Below are 27084 nucleotides of genomic sequence, written 5' to 3'. Positions count from 1 at the left end.
GTGTGTGTGTGTGTGTGTGTGTGTGTGTGTGTGTGTGTGTGTGTGTGTGTGTGTGTGTGTGTGTGTGTGTGTGTGTGTGTGTGTGTGTGTGTGTGTGTGTGCGTGTGTGTGTGCGTGTTTGTGTGTGTGTGTACGCGACGTGTCTTTAGTCCGGATGTTGTTTGGCCAGTAGCTTTTGCTGTAACCAGTTCTGCCATTACACAGAATGGAAAAACCCTACCTAAACCATCCAAAAACACATGCAGTGTACGCTCTGAAGTCTCCTCAGTCACAAATAACTTTAGTCTGAGCTTCCACATAAAAAGGACATTGTTTGAAACAGTGGTAGACCACAAATGAAACACTGCTGCATGTTCTCCAGACTAAAGAATGAATCAGCTGAGTCTCTAATCAAGGTGAATACAAGAATAGAACACAAATGACATTACTGATGTAGTTATAAAATAAATAGATTGCAGTTGTGCTGGAAACAAGAAATCAAACCACACTACTTTGCTGAATCAGGTACCTACATATTAGAAAGCTCAATTAAAAGGAAAAAGGCATCAAAACAGTTGTATGTCTTCCTTATTCACTAAGCATGTCAGTAACATTTAAGTGAAATTGGTAGAGAGAGCTTTCCTCTATGATCGTGTTCTCATATTCTCCACACCTTGAAGCAACAGGGACTTGTACAACCTGGTTCTTGGCATGGACTGATTCTGAATTTGGTAAATTGTAACTGTAACACTCGTTTCGCCTAGCGGCTTAATATAGGGGGTGATGACCCCCTGCCCGGCCAAACTTAGGAAATCTCGTTTGGGTGGATGCTGCACGATGTGTCCCGTTACAAATCAGTACCCCGAAATGACAAACCGTACACAATACGCGATTAAACAATTAAACTTTATAACTCTTACTTTGACTATATGGTTAGTAGAGAAACAAAATATAAAAAAGGGCCTAAATCTTATTAAACAGTCCGTTGCACAATGTTGGAGCTCACAAAATCGGCCATTTGTCCACCATCAACCTCCTCCGATCGTCACCGCCCTTCGGACCTTCGCTTCGAGTCCACCCCGTCTGGCGGTCTACCAAATCTCTCCATTCGCGTCTTCTTTCTTCACCTCTCTCTCTCCCTCCCTCTGACAAAAGCCTCCAAAATCCAGAATCACAAGACAGGGCAACAAAATCCTGATTGGCTAACATGCATCCACAGTCCTGTTATCTCCAGCCATAACCCAAACATTGCTGCTACAGAGAAACCATTACATTAGCAGTGAACCCTTACAGTGTGTTACATAACGAAGTGCTGATTTTTGTTTAAGATTTTAAAATTATTAACTTTGTTCAACAAATCTTTTAGCATAGTCTCCCATTATTGAAGTATTTGATCAAACCATTGTAAAAATTTGTACATCAAGTTTACCTTCAATAAAAATAGCAAATAACCAGTAATATAAGGACTGGTGTTACATTAAGTCTTGCTCAACAGTATCTTTGCTCTGAAGCTACCCTTTAAAACTAATGTTTGATCAGTAACTTTCCCCAAGCAGCATAATCAAAGTAAAGCTGAACAGCGAAGTGATCCATTTGCAAAAATCAGCACTGCTTTTCTAACCTCGACATCTGTAATTTATGGTCAAACACTCAAACTTTGGCCAGGACTTTTTAAACTCACGCACAGTGTATAAATCTTCATACAAAAGCTTCTCAACTTTCAAAATCATCATGTAAAATTTGTTTCCTTTGTCACTCTCTGTTTAGGAAACTCCTTTCATTTTCAATGTCCAACCATTTTTGGAGGGGAGAGTCAATGGAGAAAGGGGGGACAGGAAAATGAGAATGCCTTTGGTGGGAGAAGTCTTCCATTTCAGAGGCTGTGGGACTCCCAGCATCGTCACCTAGAGAGATAGCACAAGAACATGAAACAAGATGACATTCAATCGGCCGGGCCCTCCTATTTCCCCAGCAATGTAGGTACAATCAACTCTATAATGAGTCTACGCCACTTAAATCTCTCAGGAAACTTCTCTCATGAGTAAACCCAAGTAAATTCCAATATCCTTCTTGCCTAACTCCAGATTTAACTCTTAAGGAAGCCACTGTTTGATGCAGTATTTAGTTTGCTGAACCAGAAGCACATACATAGAAGGAGGAGCAGACGATTTGGTCACTTGTACTATTCTGCCATTCAGTAGGATTGTGGCTGGCTTTTCCCTCAGCAATATCTCGAGCATTATCCCCTCCCCTCAACTCCCTTAATGTCCAAAAATCTATCACCGTCTTAAATATATTCAGCAAATGAGCCTCTGCAGTCTTGGGCATAAGAATCCTAAGGTTCACTACCTATTGTGTAAAATCATTCCCGAATGGCTAACTCCTTACTCTGAGACTATGTACTCAAATCTTTTAATCAAAATTTATAGCTCGACACATCCCAATAGAGTTTCTTTGGAGAAAATCTTACTGGCTTTAAGTGCACAAACACAACGGTGTCTATGAACTGATCTATTAAATCTCATTCATGCGGTACAACGGTGTCTATGAACTGATCTATTAAATCTCATTCAACCGTGCACAGTTTGCGCCGACATTGATTGAATGCTGTCAGCTAAGATGAGCAGGAACATAAACGTGGGCGAGGGGTGGTGGATAAGTGAGAACTGACTTACTAAAGCCTGGCTGCAGAGTTAGAATGCTGAATAAATATTCAGGCTGTGCATCAAAGAGGAGGAATACCACTCCAGCAGAAAGATTACCATAAGATATAGGAGCAGAATTAGGCCATTTGGCCCATTGAGTTTGCTCCATTTTATCATGGCTAACCCAATTTTCCTCTCAGCCCTAATCTCCTGCCTTCTCCCCGTATCCCTTCACACCCTGACCAATCAAGAATCAAGAATCTGTCAACTTCTGCCTTAAATATACATAAACACTTGGCCTCCACAGCAAAGATTCACCACGCTCTGGCTAAAGAAATTCCTACTCATATCCATTCTAAAAAGGCCACTCCTCTATTTTGAGGCTATATCCTCTGGTCTTGGACTCTCCCACCATAGGAAACATCTTCTCCACAACATCCATTCTTTCAAGGCCCTTCACCATTCAATAGGTTTCAATGAGGTCACCCCTCATTCTTCTGAATTTCAGTGAATACAGGCCCAGAGCCATCAAACGCTCTTGATATGACAAGTCATTCAATCCTGGTATCATTTTCGTGAATCTCCTTTGAACCCTCTCAAGTTTCAGCACATCCTTTCTAAGATAGGGGGCCTTATAAAGCCTCAAAATTACATCCTTGCTTTTATATTCTAGTCCTTCAGAAATAAATGCTAATTTCGATTTTGTCCACTTTTGACGTTGCAACTCATCCTGTTGAGTGCAATTTTGCCCCATCAACAGCCTCTCCTCACTACACATTGCCTCTGTAAACCAGCTACCTCATCTTCAGCACTATCATCTGCCTTTCCTACGACACTTGCATTGAAATATAGGCAGCTCAGGACACTAGTCACACCATGCTCAACCTTTTGATTCCTGACTTTGTCTGCAGTCTTACCAACATCTACCTCCACAACCTCTCCACTAACTTTTCTGGCACTCTGGTTCCCATTCCCCTGCAACCCTAAGTTTAAACATCACCACGCAGCATTAACAAACCTTCCCACTAGGATATTAGTCTCCCTCCAATTCAGGTGCAAACTGCCCCTTCTGTACAGGTCCCACTTTCCCTGAAAGAGAGCCCAATGATCCAAAAATCTTATGCCCTCCCTCCTACACCAACTCTTTAGCCTTATTTTAAACTGTATAATCTTCCTAGTTCTGGCCTCACTAGCATGTGGCACAGGTAGCAATCCTGAGATCGCAACCCCGGAGGTCCTGCCCTTTACCTTAGAACCTTACAGTGAACACCCTATAGAGAACCTCATCACTCGTCCTACCCATGTCATTGGTACCTACATGGTCCACAGCCTGTGGCTGTCACCCTTCCACTTAAGAATACTGAGGACTCAATCTGAGGTATCCCTGACACTGGCACCTGGGAGGTGACATACCTTCTGGGAAACCTTGTTTTTACCCACAGAACCTCCTATCCGTTCCCCTAACGAATCTCCTATCACCACAGCGTGCCTCTTCTCTCCTCCCACTCCTTCTGAGTCAGAGGCAGGCTCAGTGCCAGAGACCCAACCACTGTGACTTTCCTCTGTTAGGTCATCTCCCCCCGACAGTATCCAAAGTGCTAGGTGTGTTGTTGAGGGCGATAGCCACAGGCTCCTTACTGACTGTCACCCAGTTCCCTGTGTCCTGCTCCTTGGGTGCAACAACCTCTTTATATGCCCTATCTATCACCCTATCCGGAGTTCATCCAGTTCTAGCTCCAGCTTCTTAATGCGGTTTGTTAGATGCTTCAGCTGGACGCCCTTCTCGCAGTTGTAGTCGGCAGGGATATTGGAGGTCTCCCTGTGTTCCCACAGCCCGCAAGAGGTGCCTTCAACGATCTCTACTGTCCTACCTGAGCAAATATAAAGGGCAGGAAAAAAATCCTTGAGCTTTTCTCTTCCTTTCTCCAGCTAAAGCCTCCCCTCGCTGAAGCCTCAAGATCACCACTCTGACTCTGCCCACTCAGATGATGGCCCCTGCCTTCCTTTAATTTGCTCTTGCTAATCAATACCGAGTACCAAATGACCTCTCTTTCGCTGTAGTGATCTGCAGCTGCCTTTTATTCTTCCCACAGACTATTTTTGAAACAGTGCTTAATCCCAGGAACAAGCAAAGTATGCGATACCAATACAAAGGATTATCTCAGATATTATTTGTAATTACTTGAATATTTCATGATTAAACAGGAAACCTCAGAAGTTAATGGGGGGGGGGGGACCCAGGAAAAAATGTGAATACAGCAAAAATATTTATTTATTTAGAGATAAATCCTCGAACAGGCCCTTCAAGCTCTGCAGCCGCAGTAACTCCCGACAACCCTGATTTAACCCTAACCTAATCATGGGACAATTTACAATGACCGATTAACCTACTGATGGACTGTGGGGGGGGGGGGGGGAATAAATGGAGCACCCAGGGAAAACCCACTAATTCCACAGGGAAGACCTATAAGGTAGCGTAGTGGTTAGCGCCATGCTCTACAGTACCGACGACACGGGTTCAATCTCCGCCGCTGCCCGCAAGGAGTTTGTAAGCTCTCCCTGTGACCCTGTGGATTTCCTCCGGGTGCTCCGGTTTTCTCCCACAGCCCAAAGGCCTACCTGTTGGTAGGTTAATTGGTCACCGTAACTTGTCCAGTGATTAGCCTAAGTTAAATCAGCCGTTGCCGGGCTCAACTCCGTGCTGTATTTCAGTAAAGAATAATAAAGACTCCTTAGAGAGGACACCGGAATTGAACTCTGAACTCTGACCCGAGCAGAGATCATGTCACAGTAACCTCTGCATTACCATGGCACCCCCCCCCCCCCCGCCCCCACCAATTTCTGCAGAATACAAGATTGTGAGAAGGAAAAACTTCTTCTCCCAGAGAGTTGTGGGGGTCCGGAATGCACTGCCTCAGAAGGCAGTGGAGGCCAATTCTCTGGATGCTTTCAAGAAGGAACTAGATAGGTATCTTATGGATAGGGGAATCAAGGGATATGGGGACAAGGCAGGAACCGGGTATTGATAGTAGATGATCAGCCATGATCTCAGAATGGCGGTGCAGGCTCGAAGGGCCGAATGGTCTACTTCTGCACCTATTGTCTATAAGAGTAGACAGACTCTTTTTCACAGGGCTTGAAATATAGCTGGAAACCACAAAACATTATGTACATCAGCAGAATGAGACAATTTAAGGGGAATAATGGATCACTTTCAGAGGCAGGGCATGATGAAAATTAGGTCATGGCCGAGAACATGAGTTGCTGAGTGACTACACCACTCTTATAACAAAACCACTAATTAGCATGGTGTAATCATTCTGACTCCTGTATTCTCAGCTGTGACCTCCTTGTCCGACTACAGAAAGCATGACGGGAATATAATCACAGGGAGATATTATTTCTTCAAGCAAAATATTTTTATCGTATTTAACAAACATACAAGTTCCAAAAGTGAGCGGCGGGGCAGAGACACATCTCTACCAAAGGAGGTGCAAGACATCCCCTCCCTCTGCTAGCCTGCAGGTCACCACTGGGCGAGGTGTAGCATCTGCTTAGCCCCCCTGATCAGGGTCCCATGAAGCCATGGGAGCAGGTGGTGGATGGTCGTATGAGCAGCTGGTGCATATCGCAAGTCCTGGTTACGCGATCACTGATGTCAAACAGCCAATCTCTGAAGAGCATTGATAATGGTTGAGCAGCATCTTGTAAAGTGACTGCCCCGGAAAAAAGGCAAATGACAAACCACTTCTGCAGGAAACTTCCTCAAGGACAATCGTGGCCACGGAAAGACCGTGATCGTCCGCATCATACAACGTGGCACATCACGAACGAACGATCAGTTCGAAAAGATTGTGCCTATTGCCACAATAGGTTTACAGTGGATGCAATCTCACTGGCTCACCACTTGGCCTTGGATCAGCTGAGTAACAACAACATCTACATCAGGCTGCTGCTTATCGATCACAGCTCAGCGTTCAACACTATCATACCCTCAGTACTAATCAACAGACTCCAAACCTCTGTACCTTCCTTTACAACTGGATCCTTCACTTCCTCACTGGGAGACTAGACTCAGTGCGGATGGGAAATAACATCTCCTCGTTGACAGTCAGCACTGGCGCATCTCAAGGATGTGTGCTCAGCCCATCATTCTCTCTCTCCGCCCACAACTGTGTGGCTAGGCACAGCTCAAACAGCATCTATAAACTCGCCGATGACACAACTATTGTTGGCAGAATCTCAGACGGTGATGAGGAGGCGTACAGGAGCGAGGTAGATCAGCTGGTTGAGTGTGGTGTTGCAGCAACTTGCACTCAGTATCATGAAGACCAAGGAATTGTGGACTTCAGGAAGGGGAAGTTAAGGGAACACACTCCAGTCCTCATCGAGGGATCAGCTGTGGAAAAGGGTGAGCAGTTTCAAGTTCGTGGGTGTCAACATCTCTGAAGATCTATCCTGGGCCCAACATAGTGATGCAGTTACAAAGAAGGCACGACAGTGACTATACTTCATCAGGAGTTTGAGAAGAATTGGTACGTCAGCAAAGACTACTCTCACAAATTTCTACAGGAGTGCTGTGGAGAGCATTCTAGCTGGTTCCATCGCTGTCTGGCACGGAGGGGCCACTGCGCAGGTTCAGGAAAAAGCCGCAGAAGGTCGTAAACTCGGCCAGCTCCATTGTGGGCACTAGCCTCCCCAGCGTCAAGGACACCTTCCAAAAGGTGGTGCCTCAAAAAGTTGGCATCCATCACAAAGGACCCCCAACACCCAGGACATGCCAACTTCTCATTGGTATCATCAAGGAGGAAGTACAGGGGCTGGGAGACACACATTCAACATTTCAGGAACAGCTTCTTGCCCTCCTAATGGACAATGAACCGATGAATAATACAGTCGGCCCTCCTCATCCGCGGGTTCCGCATGCGCGGATTCAACCAACCGCGGATCAGGAAAACCCAGAGGTTTTCTCTCCAGCACTCGTTCGAACATTGTTCGCCTCGTGTCTCGTTCAGTCACTACTTTGTTTCTGTGAAAAAAATGGCTCCTAAAAAGCAATTAAATGGTCAAAGCAATTCTTCAAAGGCTAAGAGGGAGCGTAAAGTTTTCATCGAGAAAGTAGAAATCTTAGATCTTTTGAAAAGTGGCATATCGCTTGCTGAAGTGGCCCTCAGCCCTCAACCTCCACAGATCCTGACTTTAGTATCATTGTGCCTCCTCCAAAGCGTCCTTATTCCCTAAACAATACAGTGTAACAACTATTTACATAGCATTTCCATTGTATTAGGTGTTATAAGTAATCTAGAGATGACTAAAAGTATTACCCGTTGTTTGAGCATTGTTTGCCTCGCGTCTCGTTCATTCGCTACTTGTGTTGTGAGCAAGAGGAAGGAGTTTAAAGCTGGTAAGGGATGGCTGGCTAGCTCTGTAAAGCGCTACAGCCTCAAGAACAAAGATCACGGGAGAATCGGGATCGGCTGATGCCAAGACGGCATCAGCATTCCCAGAAGAGCTTCAAAGGTTGCGTCTGTACTGAACATGAACAGACTTTTTTTTGTCATTATTCCCTACACAATACAGTATAACAACTATTTACATTGTATTAGGTATCATAATTAATCTAGAGGTGATTTAAAGTATATGGGAGGATGTGCGTAGGTTATATGCAAATACTATGTCATTTTATATAAGGGACTTGAGCATCCGCAGGGGTGGGGGGTGGGGGGGTGTCCCGGAACCAATTCCCTGTGGATAAGGAGGGCCGACTGTACCTCTTTTTTGGTACTAATTACTTTTTATGAATACTCATTATAATTTATAGCTTTTTTATTATGCCACAAAACATCAAAATGCACGACGTATGTCAACGATATCAAACCCAATTCTGATTCAGTACCAAAGGGTTAATACAGAATCAGGGGACAAGAGACAAAGCATTCACCGTGGACTCAGAAGGACATGGAACACAGATAAAAGAAAAATGGTAGTGACAAAGAAACAAACATCAATGAATTGAACAAGAAGAGGAAATGGTTAGCTGAGGAAAGTGGAGTATAAAACTCATTTCTGTCACACTCAGTCTTGGGAAAACCTGAGGAACGTGCGCACAGTTCTCAGCTCAATGAATACCAGTGTAAAAGCAAAATCAGTGATGGAATTTCATGATCAATTTGTCCATCAGGACCGACCAGAATCATTGGGACGCAGATATAATGGGCTTAGTGAAGGCCAGAAGAAACAACAAATCTGAAAAGCTCACGGTGGTGTTCGGCAAGGCCTTTGGTGAATCCAGCTTCAGAGTATTGTCGGTGGGCCACTTTGTGAACACTGCATAAACTGAAGATCCCTTACTGGTGTACCTAGAAGGAAAAGCACAGTGTAAAAGTGAGCACCTCATTAAAAGCAGAGCTTTGCAAAAGGTGACTGAAGCATAAACATCATCTGAATAGTCTTATATTTACTGTCAGCAGCTGCTTAACTGTTTGATGGGGGGGGGGGGAATCTCATTGAAACTTATCAAATGTTGAAAGGCCTCAATAAGATAGTTGAAGAGGATGTTTCCTGTGGAGCTTAGGACCAGAGGACACAGCCTCAGAATAGAGGGATGTCCATTTAGGACAGACACAACGAGGAATTTCTTTAGCCAATGGGTGGTGAATCTGTGGAATTTGTTACCACAGGCGGCTGTGGAGGCCAAGTCATAGAGTATATTTAAGGCAGAGGTTGGATAAAATTCTTGATTACTTGGGGCATGAAGGGGTATGGGGAGAAGGCAGGAGACTGGGGGCTGAGAGGGAAAAGGGATCAGCCAAGATGAAATGGTGGAGAAGACGTGATGGGCCAGATGGTCTAGCTCTGTTTCTTTATCTTCTGGTCAAGTGGGCACATGGTCCAGTTCAGGAGAATAATCTGGTTCAGATCTCTATATTCCAAGCAATTCTAAGACTGAGTAATCAGTCCATATGGAACTATCTAAAGAAATCAAAGTAAACATTGAATGTTAAATTGATTCCCTCCACCCTCCACCCCCCACCTATAGTCACAGGCCTGGAACATAAGACCATTAGACATAGGAGCAGAATTAGGCCATTCAGCCCATCAAGTCTGCTCTGCTATTTCATCATGGCTGATCCCAATCCCATTCAACCCCATACACCTGCACTCTCACTGTATCCCATGATGCCCCGACCCATCAGGAATCTAACAACTTCCACTTTGAACATACCCACGGATTTGGCTTCCACTGCAGTCCATAGAAGAGCATTCCACAGATTCACTACTCATTGGCTAAAAAAAAATCCTTCATATTTCTGTTCTAAAAGGTCACCCCCCAATTTTGAGGCTGTGCCCTCTAGTTCTGGTACCCCCCCCCCCCCACATTCCTTTAAATTCCAGTGAGTACAGGCCCAAAGCTGCCAAACGCTCCTCATATGTTAACCCCTTCATTCCCAAAAGCATCCTCATGAACCTCCTCTGGACTCTCTCCAATGATAACACATCCTTTCTGAGATCAGGGGCCCAAAACTGTTGACAATACTCCAAGTGCAGCCTGACATTGATTGCTTCCTCCTTCTGCAGATACAGCTTGATCGGCTGAGTTTTACCACAATTCTCTGCTTTAAAAAAAAAATGTTTTACAATGATTTCGTTACCCAGCACAATCTCTGCTGGGTTCAGATTTCTATGTATCAATCAACACACCTTTTTTTTTGCTGGTAGGGGGAGGGAGGATTGTTGCTTGGCTGCTGCTTATGTGGGGGAGGGAGGGGAGCTGGGGGGGCTTTGGGGTTCTAACATTTAACTGTCATTCATTCTTTGGGGCACTCCTCTGTTTTCGTGGATGATTGCGAAGAAAAAGCATTTCAGGATGTATATTATACATTTCTCTGATACTAAATGTACCTTTGAAACCGTTATTGAATATTGATATTTTTCCACACGTTTCTAACAATGACATAGTCTCCTGCAATATACAAAAGCTGGCTTACACAAAGATACGTTCTAAAACTAACCAAAACAATAAAACGGAGCCCCGTGGCATCACATCACTTTGATGGTTAACAACAGCACACTGGTGATGAACTGAAGAATAAAATATCTTGACATTTTCTCTGCTCTGACAGTAATCTGTGGGTCTTTAAGTGTTCAGCCTGCAGACCTGAAGCAGATTTTATAATTAACACTTACCCCAATAGTCACTGAGAAAAGATGAACAAGCACCACCACACGATTTGCTGCTACACACACACACACACACACACACAGCGACAAGGATGAAAGGCTACCTGCGTGTGCTCTTGGTGCCGCCAGTGACCATGGTACGGAGCGTGAAACATTACAAGAACAATGTCCCACGATTCACGTTAAACCGCTGCGACAATGAATTTCACGACATTGGCACCTCCAGACAGTCAATTAGAGATGCTGCTTTAGAGGTTTTCTTTTAAAAACTTGCGGCTTTTACACTTTAGTCGCTGAAGACCTTTATTTTTGTGCAAGTCCGCCAAGGCTAAACCTCGCCTTGTTTAGTGAACCCTTCTACTGCACAGTCAACATCCCTTACTCTACTAATAATGTCTCCCTTCAACAATTATACACCTGTTCTTTAGAACACTCGGCCTACCACCCAACATGTCACCTTTTCTTTCTGCCTTCTGTGTGATATATACTCTGTGCATGGCCTCTGTACATGACCTTATAGGCATCCGTTAGTCTTGAGAGACCACGGATTTGGGCCTTGGAAAGTTTCCAGGGTGCAGGCCTGGGCAGGGTTGTATGGGAGACCGGCAGTTGCCCAAGCTGCAAGTCTTCCCCTCTCCACGCCACCGACGTTGTCCAAGGGAAGGGCATTAGGACCCATACAGTTTGGCACCGGTGTCATCGCAGAGCAATGTGTGGTTAAGTGCCTTGCTCAAGGACACAACACGCTGTCCTAGCTGAGGCTCAAACTAGCGACCTTCCGATCACTAGACCAATGCCTTAGCCACTTGGCCACGCGCCAACACGTACATGACCAAAGTTGATGAAAAGCACATTACTTCAAATTTTCTAACTTATTACAAGACTGCAGGAGGCCATTCAGTCCGTTCAGTTCCATGCTGGCTCCCAGCAATCTCATCAGTTCCATTCTGCCTCTCCTGTATTCCCTGTAGCTTACAGCTTGTTCTCTCTCATTTGCCCATTGACACTCCTTTAATTTTTTTAGCTATTTTCCTACACTACGTGGGAGGGAAGTTAGATTGATCTTAGAGTAGGTTAATAGGTTGGCACAGCAACTTGGACTGAAGGATCTGTACTTTGGTGTTATGTTCGATGCATATTATGGGTAAAAATAAACAACAGAACGACCAACTACTTCTCCAGCCCTTTACAAGCAAAGACATAATGTTGAGGCTTTATAAAACCATGCTGAGACCTCACTTGGAGTATTGTGAGCAGTTTGAGGCCCCTTATCTAAGAAAGGATGTGCTGACGTTGGAGAGAGTTGGGAGGAAGTTCACAAAAATGGCTCCGGGATTGAAAGGCCTGTCGTATGAGGAGGGTTTGATGGCTCTTTGCCTCTACTCAGGGGAATTCAGGAGAATGAGGGGTGACCTCATGGAAACCTATCGAATATTGAAAGGCCCCGATAGGTTGGATGTGGAGAGGATGTTGCCTACTGTGTGCTGGGGGGAGGGGGGGTGTTTAAGACCAGGGGACACAGCCTCAGAACAGAGGGACGTTCTTTTAGAGTGGAGATGAGGAGGAATTTCTTTAGCCAGTGAGTGGTGCATCTGTGGAGTTCGTTGCCAGAGGTGGCTGTGGAGGCCAAGTCATTGGGTATATTTAAGGCAGAAGTTGATAGATTCTTGATTAGTCAGGGCATGGAGGGATATGGGGAGAAGGCCAGAGATTGGGGCTGAGAGGGAAAATGGATCAGACATGATGAAATGGCGGAGCAGACTCGATGAGCCAAACTGCCTAATCCTGCTGCTATTTGTTATGGGTCTTCACCTTTTTCACCCATCGCTCCCCTGTTTCTTTATTTCTCTCCCACCCATCTATCACCTTCACCTGCCCACCCTCACCTTCTTATTCTGGTTCCTTCCCCCCTTCCTTCCCTGTCCTGGTGAAATGTCTTGACCCAAAACATCGACGGCCTGACCAGCTGAGGTCCTCCAGCATTTTGTGTGTGTTGAAGAAAACTACCAACACAGCGCTGGGGTGTTGGAGAAAAAGACTGGACTCTGGTAGAATGTGCAGGCACCACCCGAGATCACTATTGATTCAATATCCTTGGAGGTATTAATTTATATTTATTAACATACAGCCCGGAGTAGGCCCTTCTGGTCCTTCGAGCCGTGCCTCCCAGCAATCCCCCAATTTCATTCTATCCTAATCACAGGACAATTTACAATGGCCAATTAACCCACCAACCGGTACATCTTTGGACTGTGGGAAGAAACTGGAGCACCCGGAGGAAACCCACGCGGTCGTGGGGAGAACGTACAAACTTCTTACGGGCAGCAGCGGGAATTGAACCGGGGTCGCCGGTACTGCAAAGCGTTGCACTACCCACTACGCTACCTCTGCTTGCACCGCTGCTGAATCTGAAGCTGGGAATAAAGAACGGTGCCACAGACGAGGAGAACCAGAACAGGCACACTGCATTTAAACCCGATGGACGTTACCATATTATGTTGGAGCCGTTCTCCTTCTGAACTCGCCAGGGTGTCGATGCGTATATCGCTTCACCGTTAACGCGCAGCCACTGTCCCAGTCCACGCAACCTTTCCTCGAAGATGGGGGGGATGGTGCCATCTTTGGTTGGGCCAATATTGAGCAGGAAGTTGCCACCATAGACAATCGTGTCCAGTAAACTCTGCCAGGAAGAAGGGAGTTATTGCCATTGTCTGCAATATCCACAGTTCCTATTTCAATTTGTTTTTGCACAACACCACCCTAAGGAGCCTCACTGACCCCACCACCCCCATTTGCTAAGTAAACAGCAAGAGCATCTGACTAATTTTAAGTGTGAAAAATACTTAGCAAAATGTTTCAGATGATTTGCAAAACATGTATGCATTTATGTAGCTGTTATGAGGAAGCAGGTTCACGGGTTTGGTTAAGTGAGACAGAAGACACTGACTATGAAAAAACACATTCACCATTTATTTACAAACAGTAAAATATTTGACCGAACACCCAAGTCACCCTATCCTACAGAAACTACAACACTAAACATTCAGTGAGACTTCAAACTCAACAGGTACCTCATTAAGTCTCCGCAAGTTCACAATTACAAAACTAAGCCCTCAACGAACAGAGACTTAGCTAAGAATGGACGCTCCTATATACCTGCAGCACACTTCCCCAACAGAACTACCAACACTGATCACAACCTCAGTGGGAAGATGAGCCCCTGGAGACAAAGGAAAACAAGTGAGTCTCTCGCTCATGCTAATCTTTTACCCCAGGGTGCCCGGAATTAGCCACCTATGCCTTGGCACACAGGACAACCAATGGGAAAGAGCTGCTGCATCCCTTGAACTGGTCAATAAGCAGTTTCCGACCGGCATGTAAAACTAACCCTTCGCGTTACAGTGACTCAAGGCAAAGCAACCTTTGGCATTTTGGCAGAACTGATTCCACACAAACCACAAACTTAAGTGTACAGGGCCGGACTAAAGACATTTTACATCACCCTTATTAAAATCAAATATTCATGGCTATTCACCAGCAGGTTTCCAACATCGCTGGTCTTGCTGGAATGATTGGACGCACCCTGTCCAAAGTCAGTGCCATAAATGTCAATCATAATGTCCACTAACAGACTGAGAAACAAATAATGAACTATCTGATCTAACTTTAGCAGGGGTTCCCAGCTCTTTGTTTTTAATGCAATGGACCCCTACCATTAACTGAGGGGTCCGTGGACCCCAGGCTGGGAACCGCTGAACTATAGGGAGACTGTAAGAGAAGGGCTTTTTTTTAAAGCACTATGCATGCCTGGAACTAATTGGGATTTTTAATTTTATTCTGATAGGTACAAACCAGCTATCTGATCAGATCAATCAGACCAGATATAATCTGGTGGGATGCGTTGAATGCTCTGGCAGGGGCGGGGGCGGACGAAGGAATGTTAGGGAGATTTAAGAGAGACCCCTAGATAAGCACATGGATAAAATTAAATGGAGGGCTATGGGAAAGCGATCTTGGACTGGGTAGAACGGGTCAGCACAGCATCAAGGACTGAAGGGCCTGCACAGTGTTGTGATTTGAGTGGCTTAGCTTCCCACAGGTCAAATCCCTTGGTCATCCCAGGAGACCACCACAACTTTGCCCGAATTCATTCTCATTCTACTGGAGTGCAGTAATGGCGAACCGGGAGCACATACAGTGATAACGGATGGCAGATCTTCCACGTCCTTCAACTGCATTTTTCTGCGGTATCCCCAGGACCATCTGTCGAGTGTGGTGCACTTCTCCCACTTGTGGTTCTGCAGTTTGCTGGGGCTGTATTTGTCTGCACAGTTGAAGAAGCCGCCGTGTTTGCAAGAACAGCCAGCTCCCCAGCGGTCATTAGTGACCACAGTATCCTGGTGACAAATTTGGAAAAGAAAACCATTTCTTAATTTCAGCATTTTTTGAGGTGGGTAAATAGAACGAACGTGCCAGCCGGTTTTCACAAAGGAAGGACTCAATACAGCAAAGAAATAGAGTGAGGCAGAGTGAAGGACTTCATACATACAGAATAGAGATTATCTTTTTTGTTTTACAAGCAGTATCGATAAGCAGGAGGCCAGAATGATTTCAATAAATTCCCTCCGCATTCCAGAAAATGTGGCACAACTGTATCCCTATTTTTATATTGAGATACAGCATGGAGCCAAGCCTCGCAAAAAATCCCCAACTACTACTCCAGCCCTTTACCTTTTCCACCTACCACCAATTAATCTACCAACTTGTAGGTCTTTGGACTGTGGGAGGAAACCAGAGCACCTGGAGGAAACCCACACAGGGAAATACAATTCTGTGCTATAGAATGGCAAGAACAAAATTGGCGTGAGTCTATATGCTCAGGGCACTTGGCGATGCAAATAAAATTAATGCTAAAGAAATGAAGAACCGTTCGAATGAAAAGGAAACAAAAAAAGAAAGTGCTCACTCGAAGAGCACTTACACATTCACATTAGTGGAGGTGTAAAAGGAATTAGTTGTACTGAAGTAAGAAGCGTGCATGAAAACAAATTATTTTAATGAGGCAGTTCCGTCAATTTAAAACATGCTTTTAAAAAACTTGAACAGTTTAGATAGAGTTGGTAAAGAGTTAAGTACCCCGTCGCCCACTACAGTTGTAAAGAGCAGAGCATTTCTTGTGTCTGCAGTTTGTAATGACCCAAAGTGTGTAAACCAGGGATTCCCAACCTTTTTTCTGCCATGGACCAACACCGTTCAGCAAGGGGTCCGTGGACCCCAGGCTGGGAATCCCTGATAAACAAAGTGAAGTTGCACATGCTCTGGAAGACCCAAACTGAGCAAACAATGTGAAGTCGTCACAGCCTTGGGGACGATGACTGTGGAGCCTTATCTGACCTACATAATTTCCCAAGACCAAATTCCAAATGCAGGATACCCACACTGTTGAATTCTTCACGATACAGGGGAAAAGACAGCTGATCGACTGTGTGTGAGGGAGGGGAAATTATTTAATTGTTTAATAACACCAGTCCATTGCAGATCCAATACCTTTAAAGGACATTTTGCTGAATATAGAAACAAATGTAAAAGCTTGGCTGAATATGCCTGATCCTAAATGGGCTAAGGAGGAAACCAAAACTGAGATAACAATAGCCATTGCTAATCTAAATCCTCTCTCAATGTTATGAATATTGTTAAGACGTACTTTGACAGGGCTGTCATTGTAGAGCCAAGCCAGAAATCCAGTGGAATTCCAGTAAGTATCTGGTGCTTCCCAGTCACCATCTGACCAGATTATATCTGGTTTGTATCTGTCAGAATAAAAGAGAAAACAATCACCATTAGTTCTAGGAAATCAGGCATAAAATCCAACCTTATTTTCCTAGAACTAACACAGTCTCTTTTCTTAAAATGGCTGAATCAGACTACTCATAGTTTTGGAATTCAACTATGGAAATCATGGCATGGTTGGGCTGAGTTCTTCTCCGATCTTGGCAATCCTTTTGCAAACATTTCGCACCCACGTGCTGAGACACCATCAGCGTGCTGTTCACTTGTGGTGTGTCTTCCAAACGCTTAGCCATCAACCAGCCTAGCCACACACTTTCCGAGTTCTGTCCAAGAACGACGGCATCTGAATTAATTTTTGTGCAACATTAAAGACACACAAAATACTTCCAGTCTTGTGAACAGGATTACCAATATTATAAGGCTCAGAAACAGAACTGCAATGTATTATGCAGATGAATTGCAAATCTGAAATTGCTTTGTTTGTTTATAAAATACAGTACTGTGCAAAAGTCTCAGGCACATGTATATCTAGGGTGGTGAAGACTTTTGCACAGTATTGTAGTAATTTTACGTATTGCACTCTACTGCTGCTGCAAACAGAAACAAATTTCATGACCTATGTGGGTGATGATAAACCAGATTTCGATATTGGTCTATTGTGGACTGAGAGTGGGAAGGGGGCAGGGAGGAGTGAATCACTGCGGGGAAAATGGGAAAGGAGCGGGAAGCACCAGGGAGGCGTTCTATAGTGATCAGTAAACCAATTGCTTGGAGTCAAATGGCTTTGTGTGGTGTCTCAGGACTGGGTGTGTCTGCACCTGCGGCCCTGGCACTCTTTCTCCACCACCTGTCCCACACCTCTCCATTCCCAACATCCTTTGCTCCCACCAGACTTACAAACTCGCTCTCCGCTCCACAATGACAAATATAATACTGTGCAAAAGCCTTAGGCACCCTAGCTACACAATATATATTTGCCCAAGACTTTTAAGAGAGAATTAATCATCTTATAGCAATATGATCGCCTTCGGAACCAAGTGGTGCAATGAATCATTTTTGCCAGAAAAATTGTAAAATCTTCAAGGCATTGCCTCTGCCCCACCATTAACCCTATAAACTCTTCCCACAGATGCAGCTTAATCTGCTGAGTATTCCCTGCACTTCTGATTTTATTTTTGATTTCCAGCGTCCGTGGTTTATTTTGACACTAACGCCCAGGTCTAAAGCAAAAGTGCCACCTGCTGGTCTACTTAGTACAGGGATGAAATTAGACACATGCTACACTTGGAACTTCCGAGCATGATTCGAATCAAAGTATGCACTGTGTATGTTACCATATACCATGTTCTTGCAGCCATCTACAGGAAAAATAAAGTAGTACAAAGAATCTTCAAAAAACCATACACAGACAAAGACATACATTTGCCAGCTCCAACCCGATCCCACCACACAAACTCTCTGCTTTCCACAGGGATTGCTCCCTACGCGACCCCCTTGTCCGTTCGTCCCTCCCTCCTGGTACTTATCCTTGTAGGCGGAACAAGTGCCACACTGCCCCCACACCTCCTCCCTCACTCCTATTCAGGGCCCTAATAGTCCTTCTAGGTGAGGCAACACTTCACCTGTGGTTCTGTTGGAGCAGCTACTGCATATCAGTGGGACCCAACGTGGACTGGAGACTGCTTCACTGAGCTCCATCCACCAGAACAAGCCGGATCTCTCGATGGCCACCCGTTTCAATTCTGCTTCCCATTCTTGTTCCTACCCTGTGGCTGCAATGGGGCCACCTTCAGGTTGGGGGGCAGAGTCTTATGTTCCGTCTGGGTAGCCTCCAACCTGATGGGATGAACGTCGATTTCTCAAGCTTCTGGTAATTGCCCTTCCCACTCCACCATCACCATTCCCCATTCACATTTCCCTCTCTTACTTTATCTCCTTACCTACCCATCACCTCCCTCTGGTGCCCCTTCCCCCTTCCCTTTCCTCCATGGTCTTCTGCCCCCTCCCAACAGATTTCCCCTTTTCCAGCCCTCTATCTCTTTCACCGATCAACTTCCCAGCTCTTTACTTCACTCCTCCCCCGGTTTCACCTTTCACCTATAACCTTGTACTTCCTCCCCTCCCCCCATCTTCTTACTCTGACCTCTATTTTTTTTACCCAGTCCCGATGAAGGGAATCAGCCCGAAACGTCAACTATATATTCTTTTCCATAGATGTTACCTGGCCTGCTGAGTTCCTCCAACATTTTGTGTGTGTTGCCTAGACAAAGACTGACAAACAGAAGACAAACTGGGCAAATTAAAAAAATAATAATACTGAGAATATGAGTTTTAAAAGAATCCTTGAAAGTGATTCTGTAAGTCACAGAACCAGTTAACCCCTAGTGATGTTTTAACTAGTGATTAGATACATTTACAGATATTTCAAGGCTCTATCATTAAAACTGTTATATTACATTACCTTAAGACCAGATCGTACAGTTCTGGTAATGTTTTTTCCATAACAAATTTCTGGGTCTTGAATTTGTTTTGCTTATCAGACAAGTAGAGAGGGTTAAACCACTCGAAGAGAGAATGGTACACGCCATAATGTAAGTTCCTGTTGCAACAGAAGATCAAGTTTGAAACATTAAATTCAGTTGGACAGCCTGCTTCTTTTATATAACTTTAATATGTAGTTATAAAGTTCAAGGAGGCTACAAGTGGCATTGGTGCTTTGCAAATAGTATTCACATCTTTCGTATGAATGTACAGACACACTGTTTATATGATGCATCCTGTATGTATTTTAAAGAAAAGTTATTTCTGAAATTAAAATAAATGTGAAGTGAACTTACTTTAGAAATTTCCAAATAATTATCTTCAACAATGCATTTCAAGGGATAAGATTCAGGGTCGGTCCTTAAGCAAAAAATCATCAACTTCCCACAGCAGCCTTGCTTGCTTTCCACACATTTTAGCCTTTGAGTAACAAAATGGATTTGCTGTATGAATTTTCAAGAGTTGCAAAAAAAAAATAACCTTGGCACCTTCGTCAAAACGTTTTCCATTAAACCTCTTTACCTAGATTAAAGCATCCCTGTCCAATTCAGGAATATCAAAGAAAATACAGTAACAGTTGAGATGAAATGAAAGGCCATTGCCACACTTCCCTTCCCAACTGCTTCCTGCATTTGCATGTTAACTTCCAGCCATTTCTGGTCACACTGAGCAGTCTCTCACTGCTTTTTTTATTATCAATAATCTGATTATCAATATTGACAGATTATCAAAAAATCTATTTTTTTCCTCTTTGTTCCACCAGACTTCTCATGATTCTCCATATAACTGATTCTGTCACAGCCTCGCCCATTCACTTAGCCTGACTATATACCCTCAAGTCTTTCTGCACCCTCCTCACAACGCACACAGCTACCAAACAGCATCATCTGCAAACTTGGATAGGTTGCACCTTGACACCTTATGATACAGACTGTGAATAGTTAGGGTCACGGCAGCAAGCTGGTAATTACAGTCTCCTGCTCTATATTTTCTGCCTGTTAATCACACCTCCATCCATGTAGTATATTGATCGATTGATTGGCTGTCCGTTGTATATGACGATAATAGGAAACCTGTGCAGGAGAGTCTTTGAAGTGGAAAATCTATTGCACTGGAGCAGTTGTGCCAGGTCTAATGGTACAAGTAGTCACCACAGCTGGGGTCTTCCTTGGTTGTAGCAGGTGACCACAACTTCTGAGGCTTCGATCTCCGCGGAGCATTCCAGAACCGCCTTCCTGACTACTGGATCAGGCCGCCAGAACTGGCTTCACATGCTGGGACAGGCGTGTCCCTGTCTCACTGGGATACAAGGCCAATGGCTTGGTTTAGCCCGCTTTTGAAGCAGCTGGCCGGGATGTGGCTGCTGCTGCATGTCAACAGCCATGTGGAGCCACAGGGGAGAGTTGAGAGTCCGGTGGTGACCAAGGTGAGTGAGCTGCCTCAAGGGACACGACAAGCCCCAAACCCAAATGCCTTTTCTGCATCTTATCAAAGGCCTTCTAAAACTCTAATTAAGCTGCATCTGCTTTTATCCTTAATCTGTTCTGACAGGTACAGTCTCAAAATGTTTCAACGGATTAAACAATCTTTTTCCATAAATCCTCAATGACAAAATTCATATTAATTATATTTTAGGAGCTGTGTGTTAAGAAACAGCAAAGAAAGATCATCTGGAATTTGGTTTTCAATCTATTTCTATGTATTTGTTACAGATCCTCAGTCTAACCCCATTGAATTGGCACAGATCACATTGAAATCACACACAGACTCCTTGAGGGTAGAGTGGAAATATAGCAGAGAAAATCTCAAACTCTACAGTAAAACCACATTAACCAAGAAGGATCAGGGCTATGTTGATACTGGACTGTTAGTTATACCAGTCTAATAGAAATATTACAATTAATAATTCAATTAAAAAAACCCTTACTTTCCTCCAAGAGGACCAAAACTGATTTGGGGTTTGGAGGCTTGACCCAGAGAGCTCTGTTGGCTGGAGTCAGGGATTTATGCTTTGGCTCTTGGTCGGGTCACCCCTGCTGAACAGGTCAAAGGGTAAGAGGCCAGAATAAGAGCAGTCCACTGGTCCTCTCGGTTCGGGCGTTCAACTCAGGGCTAATAACTCTGATCTAACAAAACTGTTACAGAAACAGCAATGAAGAATCCTTCTACCTCTGGGCGTGACGGTATTCCTGAGTCTCATCCTGGGACTTACAAGCTGACAGTAGCGAAAACAGAGCGGAAACTACTGGCATGATGAAGGAAGCCCTGAACACCGCCAACAGCAAGACCAAAACGGCCAAGGCCAGACAGAGATGGAGGACCTTCATTGCTGCCCCAAACAGTAGCAGCGTAATGGGCATTAAGTAAAGTACCCTTAATTTACCTTTTAAAAGTATAGTACAACAATATACTAAATTTTTCAGTGCACATGATGGAATTCAAATGATCAAGATTTCCAAACAGACAGTGGTGATGATGGGGATAAGTTCCCACTACCTATTAAAAGCTCCCAGTGGTATGCGGTTCAAATAGCCTCCGACAACCAAGTCCAGCTTCTGCACTTTGCGCGCTGCTTAGCTTCTAAACCCGGCAGAACTGTTTCCACTGACTGGAGAAAGGGCAAGGGTGGGTTACTGATGCCTTAAAACCAGTCGCTTCAGGCAGATGGGAACTCGTTAGCCATGATTGGCAGCTCACCGAGGAGAAGGAAAACTCTGATCTCAAACCTCCGCTGCCTTGCGCCTCGGGAGTAAACAGAGCTGGGGTCCCTAAGGTAGTCCCTACATTGAGTGGCAACTCCTGTGACACTTCTGGTATCAAACTGTATCAGCCTCGGCCATTCCTTTGGGTTCATTAGATGGGCGGAGAGGGGGAGTTTGCTACATGGGCAACAGCTTGCTCTCCATATCATACTGCCCAGGCTTGTGTATCTAGGATGCAATATCCATGGTCAACTCTTGACTGACAGAGGCCTCAGACTCATACTCAGGTACATTTTCAGTTAACCTTTTACAATCTGGCCTCCTTGCCACCTCATTGAGCTTTATACATTTATAGAGAAAACCCTGACTTTGAAGTTCTTTTTCTTTGCCAGGGAAGTTTGAGAGTTCCAAGCCTTATTGCTAACTGAAGGTGACAGGTTGATTCAGACCCTGGGCCTAAATCACCTGCAAGTGGGGTGACTAAAATATCCCATGGTCAAAGGAAAGCGCAGGGAGACACAGCCAAGGCAGGATAACAATGCCGTGTGATATCGGTAACTAGAACTTGAAGTTAAAAATTTTAACTGATCAAAAAAAAAGGTACAGTAACTTAAAGCTCTACCTAAAACAGCACAGTAGCATAGTGGTTAGCACAATGCTTTATAGTACCAGCAACCCTGGTTCAATTCCCGCCACTGCCTGTAATGAATTTGTATGTTCTCCCCGTGACCACCTGGGTTTCCTCCTACAGTCCGAAGATATATCGGTCGGTAGGTTAACTGGCCATTGTAAATTGTCCTGTGATTAGGCTAGGATTAAATCGGGGCAGCTCGAAGGGTTGGCTGTAACTCAATAGGTAATGTGGACAAGCAAGACAGATAACGTGGCTGCAGGGAAATATGGGATACTTGGCCAAGCACACAGGAGACAATAGAGCCAAACTGGACAACACCAAGAAGATAACATATTCACAAAGAAACATCAAAACTGTGTCAGGAGCACTGAAATGCAGAAGGATATTTATGGCATTTTCAAGATGGACAACCATTGACTACAGAATTATGCCAACAGGCCAAACGCCAAGGGAACAATAAAGCCATCAGGAATTTGGCAAATGCATAGAATTAACAACAAACCGTTTACGGACTGCAGCTGCCAGATCACCCACAAGATCGCGATGTGGACCTGTGTTAATCGAGTTCCAGTTCCAGGACACAGGAGATCCCCAGTTCGTGAATCCTTCATGGTGCTTTGACGTCAGCACCACGTACCTGAGATTACATAACACAGGAAAACAATTAACTGCAGTTGCTAAGCGCTCTTTGATATATCCAAGAGTTGGCTTTATTTCAGGAAAAAAAACAGACCAACGCCTACAACTCAAGTTGTGTTCTTGGCATTTTAAAAGTGTTCTGTCAATTAGAATAAACACACACAACGTGCTGATGGAACTCAGCTGGTCAGGCAGCATCTACGAGCAGTCGACATTTCAGACTAAGACTCCCGACCTACAGAGTGCCTCCGGCATTTTGTACGTGTTGCTGCGGATTTCCGGCAGATTCAGGTTTAATGTCACTGGCATCTGTCATGAAACTTGCTGTTTCTGCCACAGCAGTACAATGCAATACATGATAAGAGAAAAAATGTGCAATACACTAAGTATTTACATTAAGTAGTTAAATTAAATAAGTAGCGCAAGAATAAAAATTTTTAAGAAGTGAGGCAATGTTCATCGGGTTCAACGTCCATTCAGAAATCGGATGGCAGAGGGGAAGAAGCTGTTCCTGAATCGCCGAGTGTCTGCCTTCAGGCTTCTGCACAGTCTCTTGTGTCTATAAATTAGACTGAGGTGTTTGATTTATAAACACTGTAAAGATCTCCCTTTTACTAGTATTTAGGGATGGATATGCAGAATTCAGAAATAGCAGAACAAATCTGGAAACAATAAACTGAGATAAATAAGCTACCATATTGGATTACCAGTTACTCAGCTTGTTTTACAAAGGCAGACTCTCATCATAGCCACGTCCTCACTAGTAAATGCCAATCATCATATCTGAAGCACTGCAATCTACTTATCTATAATCCACTGCAAATTATCTTTGGAGCAATGACTTAAAATGTTTAAGTAAATTAACTAAATGGAAACTTTATCCATCAAGATGCACATTAATGAGACCGACTTCATAATGTATAAAATGCAAAGATTATGAACAGGGCAATGTAGCCTTGTCGCTGGGTTCAGATGGCAATAATACCACATAACCAAGAGTCCTCTGGGAATACAGCCCCATCCACCATCATTAAATTTGTCTGCTAATCGCCCATGGGACGCATTGGATACAAGTCCCACCTTGGATGACATTTATAATATACTGTCATACAATCACTGAATCAGATCCTTCAAAGCAGACTGAATCAGCCATCAAGCAGGTATCTACAATCATCCCGTTTATCCCCTAATTCTGGCCTTAACTCACCCAGATCCCACCACCCACTTAAACACTAGTAGTAGCACATTGTAAGCTGTAGATGTAATAATCTGCACGTTTGGATCAGGAGGTCATAGTCATAGGGAGAACTCCAGAATCCACAGACGGCATCAGAGGTTAGGTTTTGTCATGTATTTAAATGGTAAGTTTGACACTAGACAGGTGCAGTGACGATGTCATGAGTCTGGGACAGAACAACACGAGCATATGGAAAGGAGAATGTGAAATAAAGGCACGTTCAGAGCAGGAAGCCTCGAGTCATGATATATGCGCCGTCTAATTGAACACTGGGACAGGTCGCAAATACACAACAGGGTCTAACTGGGACCCGCCGTGAGGCACACGTCCCGTGGAAAGGGGACGGCACCGCCACCTTTCCGTCCTTTGGGGAGGGAACTGGTGCCGCGAACAGAACCGACAAAGTTCTGGGGGCGGAAGAATGGTTTGTGTCACTGATGCACCATCAATAACTCACGCTGAGAGGTCGGAAGCGAGATATCGGCTTTTATTGACTGGAAGAATGAACAACACTACATCCTGGAGAATGAGGGAGAGCAGCAGCCCACAGTCGCCTTTATACAGGGGTCTGTGGGAGGAGCCACAGGAGCTGTCAGCAGGGGGTCAGTGGGAGGAGCCACAGGAGCTGTCAGCAGGGGTCTGTGGGAGGAGCCACAGGAGCAGTCAGCAGGGGTCTGTGGGAGGAGCCACAGGAGCTGTCAGCAGGGGTCAGTGGGAGGAGCCACAGGAGCTGTCAGCAGGGGTCTGTGGGAGGAGCCACAGGAGCTGTCAGCAGGGGTCTGTGGGAGGAGCCACAGGAGCTGTCAGCAGGGGGTCTGTGGGAGGAGCCACAGGAGCTGTCAGTAGGGGTCTGTGGGAGGAGCCACAGAAGCAGTCAGCAGGGGGTCTGTGGGAGGAGCCACAGGAGCTGTCAGCAGGGGTCTGTGGGAGGAGCCACAGGAGCTGTCAGCAGGGGTCTGTGGGAGGAGCCACAGGAGCAGTCAGCAGGGGTCTGTGGGAGGAGCCACAGGAGCAGTCAGCAGGGGTCTGTGGGAGGAGCCACAGGAGCTGTCAGCAGGGGTCTGTGGGAGGAGCCACAGGAGCTGTCAGCAGGGGTCTGTGGGAGGAGCCACAGGAGCTGTCAGCAGGGGTCTGTGGGAGGAGCCACAGGAGCTGTGGGTCTGTGGGAGGAGCCACAGGAGCTGTCAGCAGGGGTCTATGGGAGGAGCCACAGGAGCTGTGGGTCTGTGGGAGGAGCCACAGGAGCTGTCAGCGGGGGTCTGTGGGAGGAGCCACAGGAGCTGTGGGTCTGTGGGAGGAGCCACAGGAGCAGTCAGCAGGGGTCTGTGGGAGGAGCCACAGGAGCTGTGGGTCTGTGGGAGGAGCCACAGGAGCAGTCAGCAGGGGTCTGTGGGAGGAGCCACAGGAGCAGTCAGCAGGGGTCTGTGGGAGGAGCCACAGGAGCTGTCAGCAGGGGTCTGTGGGAGGAGCCACAGGAGCTGTCAGCAGGGGTCTGTGGGAGGAGCCACAGGAGCAGTCAGCAGGGGTCTGTGGGAGGAGCCACAGGAGCAGTCAGCAGGGGTCTGTGGGAGGAGCCACAGGAGCAGTCAGCAGGGGTCTGTGGGAGGAGCCACAGGAGCAGTCAGCAGGGGTCTGTGGGAGGAGCCACAGGAGCAGTCAGCAGGGGGTCTGTGGGAGGAGCCACAGGAGCTGTCAGCGGGGGTCTGTGGGAGGAGCCACAGGAGCTGTCAGCGGGGGTCTGTGGGAGGAGCCACAGGAGCAGTCAGCAGGGGGGGTCTGTGGGAGGGGCCACAGGAGCTGTCAGCAGGGGGGGGTCTGTGGGAGGGGCCACAGGAGCTGTCAGCAGGGGGTCAGTGGGAGGAGCCACAGGAGCTGTCAGCAGGGGTCTGTGGGAGGAGCCACAGGAGCAGTCAGCAGGGGTCTGTGGGAGGAGCCACAGGAGCTGTCAGCAGGGGTCTGTGGGAGGAGCCACAGGAGCTGTCAGCAGGGGTCTGTGGGAGGAGCCACAGGAGCTGTCAGCAGGGGGTCTGTGGGAGGAGCCACAGGAGCTGTCAGTAGGGGTCTGTGGGAGGAGCCACAGAAGCAGTCAGCAGGGGGTCTGTGGGAGGAGCCACAGGAGCTGTCAGCAGGGGGTCTGTGGGAGGAGCCACAGGAGCAGTCAGCAGGGGTCTGTGGGAGGAGCCACAGGAGCTGTCAGCAGGGGTCTGTGGGAGGAGCCACAGGAGCTGTCAGCAGGGGTCTGTGGGAGGAGCCACAGGAGCAGTCAGCAGGGGTCTGTGGGAGGAGCCACAGGAGCTGTCAGCAGGGGTCTGTGGGAGGAGCCACAGGAGCTGTCAGCAGGGGTCTGTGGGAGGAGCCACAGGAGCTGTCAGCAGGGGTCTGTGGGAGGAGCCACAGGAGCTGTGGGTCTGTGGGAGGAGCCACAGGAGCTGTCAGCAGGGGTCTATGGGAGGAGCCACAGGAGCTGTGGGTCTGTGGGAGGAGCCACAGGAGCTGTCAGCGGGGGTCTGTGGGAGGAGCCACAGGAGCTGTCAGCAGGGGTCTATGGGAGGAGCCACAGGAGCTGTGGGTCTGTGGGAGGAGCCACAGGAGCAGTCAGCAGGGGTCTGTGGGAGGAGCCACAGGATCAGTCAGCAGGGGTCTGTGGGAGGAGCCACAGGAGCTGTCAGCAGGGGTCTGTGGGAGGAGCCACAGGAGCTGTGGGTCTGTGGGAGGAGCCACAGGAGCAGTCAGCAG

General features: G+C 46.2%; 1 protein-coding gene across 1 annotated transcript in view; it reads right to left on the bottom strand.

Moving 5' to 3' along the window:
* Positions 1-866: 866 nt before the first annotated feature.
* LOC140719563 (tissue alpha-L-fucosidase-like) overlaps positions 867-27084 on the bottom strand; it is a 28697-nt gene continuing 2479 nt past the window's right edge. The window contains exons 2-8 of the mRNA XM_073034271.1: positions 22975-23109; positions 19057-19194; positions 16510-16615; positions 15002-15202; positions 13295-13485; positions 8884-8983; positions 867-1883 (exon numbers count right to left, since the gene is read on the bottom strand). Coding sequence (XP_072890372.1) covers positions 1743-1883; positions 8884-8983; positions 13295-13485; positions 15002-15202; positions 16510-16615; positions 19057-19194; positions 22975-23109 — 1012 coding nt within the window. The 3' untranslated portion in view covers positions 867-1742. The remainder of the gene's footprint in view (positions 1884-8883; positions 8984-13294; positions 13486-15001; positions 15203-16509; positions 16616-19056; positions 19195-22974; positions 23110-27084) is intronic.

The sequence above is a fragment of the Hemitrygon akajei genome, chromosome 32, assembly GCF_048418815.1.
Source record: "Hemitrygon akajei chromosome 32, sHemAka1.3, whole genome shotgun sequence".
Lineage (NCBI taxonomy): Eukaryota > Metazoa > Chordata > Chondrichthyes > Myliobatiformes > Dasyatidae > Hemitrygon > Hemitrygon akajei.
Note: the sequence above shows the minus strand (reverse complement) of the source record. Positions and strands in the feature narration are given on the sequence as shown.